Below are 2,382 nucleotides of genomic sequence, written 5' to 3'. Positions count from 1 at the left end.
CACAAAATTCAATAATGAAGGAATCATTGTGGAAAATCTATTCAAATGTATCATGTTGATGTACCGACCAATTTCCTCCATGGAAATGGCTGGTCAGGGAGAAAGTTGTGTCCATTGACAAGATGGCTGTGGGAAAATTGCTCTAACTAGAAAATGGAAATTTCATGTCATGGAGAAAGTTGTGGCCATTGAAAGATGGGTGTTGAAAAATTGTTCCAGCTGGAAATGGAAAATGAAAAAGTTGTGGCCATTGACAAGATGGGTGTGGAAAAATTGCTCCAACTTAGAAATCAAAAATGGAAATTTCATGTAATGGAGAAAGTTGTGGCCATTGACAAGATGGATGTGGAAAAAATTGCTCCAACTAGGAAATCGAAAATGTAAATTTCATGTCATGGAGAAAGTTGTGGCCATTGACAAAATGGGTGTGGGAAAATTGCACCAGCTGGGAGATGGAAATTGCTTGTCATGGAGAAAGTTGTGGCCATTGACAAGACTGGTGTGGAAAAATTGCTCCAACTAGGAAATCTATAACTGTGATTTATATCCTATTCTTTCATTCGAGTGAAGTCGGGGAATTGGCTAATACCATGGTATTTGTATTCTCTTTTTACCTTTCTTCCCTCTTGCTCTACTGTTGTTGGCTTACTGACGCCATGGTGGTTTATTCTCTATCTTTTCCTTTTCTGTCACAAAACAAACCACGGTTGGGCCTCCATCAATTGGGTCCATTGCAGCTCATTTTCGACATCCAATTCACTTCAACTTGGATACAGTCAGTGTTTTTGGGGAAAAGTTCTGCTTCTTCATAATCGTTTTGCACTTTCAAATTTCTACTGCAAATTCTGCCTTTGCTCTCTGCTCGGGTTTGCTTTGCTTTGGAGTTGCAAACCTATGGAGGTCGTTGGGACCAGAGCAATAGCTAACGTTATGAACAAAGTTTGCAAAGTTGTTATGGCTCCACTTGTCCAGTTCATAAAAGATGTTGTTCACTTAGATCACAACACTTGACTTTTGCAAGAAAAGCTAACAACTGCGAGAGCCTTGTTAGAAGACACATACACCCATTTTCAACAGTGGCAAAGAAGTGCCCCCGGTGCGGTGATTGTTAGGTCGCAAATGCTCAGACGGTCCATTGAGGATGCGGAAAGGATTATAAATCGCTCTCAACAACAGCAAGGTTGTTTAGATCACATCGTCTGCAAACCCAAACTCTGTAGACAGATTAGAAAATACAATATGGTTATCGACAATCGTTGCAACAATCTTTGAAGTGCCATTTCATCAATACGTGATACTTAAGAGGCTGCTTTGTCTGCACCATTGGGAGCAAGGGCATTACTTCAGACAGTATCGGACTCTGGCTTTGTGGGCTCGATGATAAAATCGGCAGAGATGCAGCTTAATACAAGCGTCTTTGCCATGGGTGGCATTGGTAAGACAGCATTGCTGAAAACAGTCTACAACACCCACAAGAAAAGTAATGTGTTTGAAGAGGTAATTTGGTTAACTATTTCTCAGAAGTTTAACATCATGGACTTGCAGACTATTATTGCCAAAGCAATCAATTCAGACCTGGGGCTCGGTGGTTCTAATGTTGAGAGCAGCTCTGTTGTTCTTGACATGTGAAAGATGATACTCTCTAACTATCTAAAGGAAAAGAAATATCTTCTGATAGTGGACGATGTGTGGAATTCGATCCAACTAGAAGAAGAACTGGGAATACCCTTAGGCAATGATAAAGGTACTAGAGTAGTAATCTCTAGCCGTAGCAGAGATGTGATTTGAAGAATAGGAGCAAATGACTACTCCATACAGATAAAACCCCTATCCATGGAAGAAGGATGGCAATTGTTTGGCAGAGTTGCCTTCAATGTAGGTGATGTTCCTACAAAAATTGTAGAGGATATTGCCAGAAAAATTACAGAAGGGTGTAAAGGTTTGTCACTGGCAATAAATGTTGTCGCAGAAGCAATGAGGTGTAATAGTAATGCTGATGAGTGGCATCTTGCTCTAACTCAAATGAAAAATGTAGATCCTGATTTTATAAAGATGTACAGTGGCATTGATGAAGATCTCTATGGGCGAATAAAATGGAGTTACGATTGTTTGAATGATCGTAACTTACAGAACTTTTTTCTATATTGTGGTGCCTTTGCCGAAGATGAAAGAATTTGAGTGGAGCAATTGGTAGAGATGTGGATAGGGGAGGGATTGGTTAGTAGCAAAGACAAAAGCCATTTAATGGAATCAGGGCACAGGTATGTAAAGTTCTTAGTAGAACGTTGCCTGTTTGAGAATGTTACCATTAGGTACACTGGTGAAAAGGAGTGCATAAAAGTTCACGACATTGTTCGTGACATGGCACTCTATATTGCTGAA

The 2,382-nt window shown here is 40.1% G+C and overlaps 1 protein-coding gene across 1 annotated transcript; it reads left to right on the top strand.

The window, feature by feature from the left end:
• Positions 1-1,833: 1,833 nt before the first annotated feature.
• On the top strand, positions 1,834-2,178 carry LOC149147598 (disease resistance protein RPS5-like). The gene has a single exon (XM_089441886.1). The coding sequence runs from the start codon at positions 1,834-1,836 to the stop codon at positions 2,176-2,178; it is 345 nt and encodes a 114-aa protein (XP_089298012.1).
• The last annotated feature ends 204 nt before the right edge of the window (positions 2,179-2,382 follow it).

Source organism: Pinus tabuliformis, chromosome 9 (assembly GCF_031772625.1).
Source record: "Pinus tabuliformis cultivar Carrire ecotype Pingquan chromosome 9, CPIR1, whole genome shotgun sequence".
NCBI classification, from domain to species: Eukaryota; Viridiplantae; Streptophyta; class Pinopsida; order Pinales; family Pinaceae; genus Pinus; species Pinus tabuliformis.
This window is presented reverse-complemented; position numbering and strand designations above follow the sequence as displayed.

What these genes read in the sequence shown, in the direction of transcription:
- LOC149147598 (XM_089441886.1), top strand. Translation starts at nt 1,834, where the DNA reads ATGGAAGAAGGATGGCAATTGTTTGGCAGAGTTGCCTTCAATGTAGGT.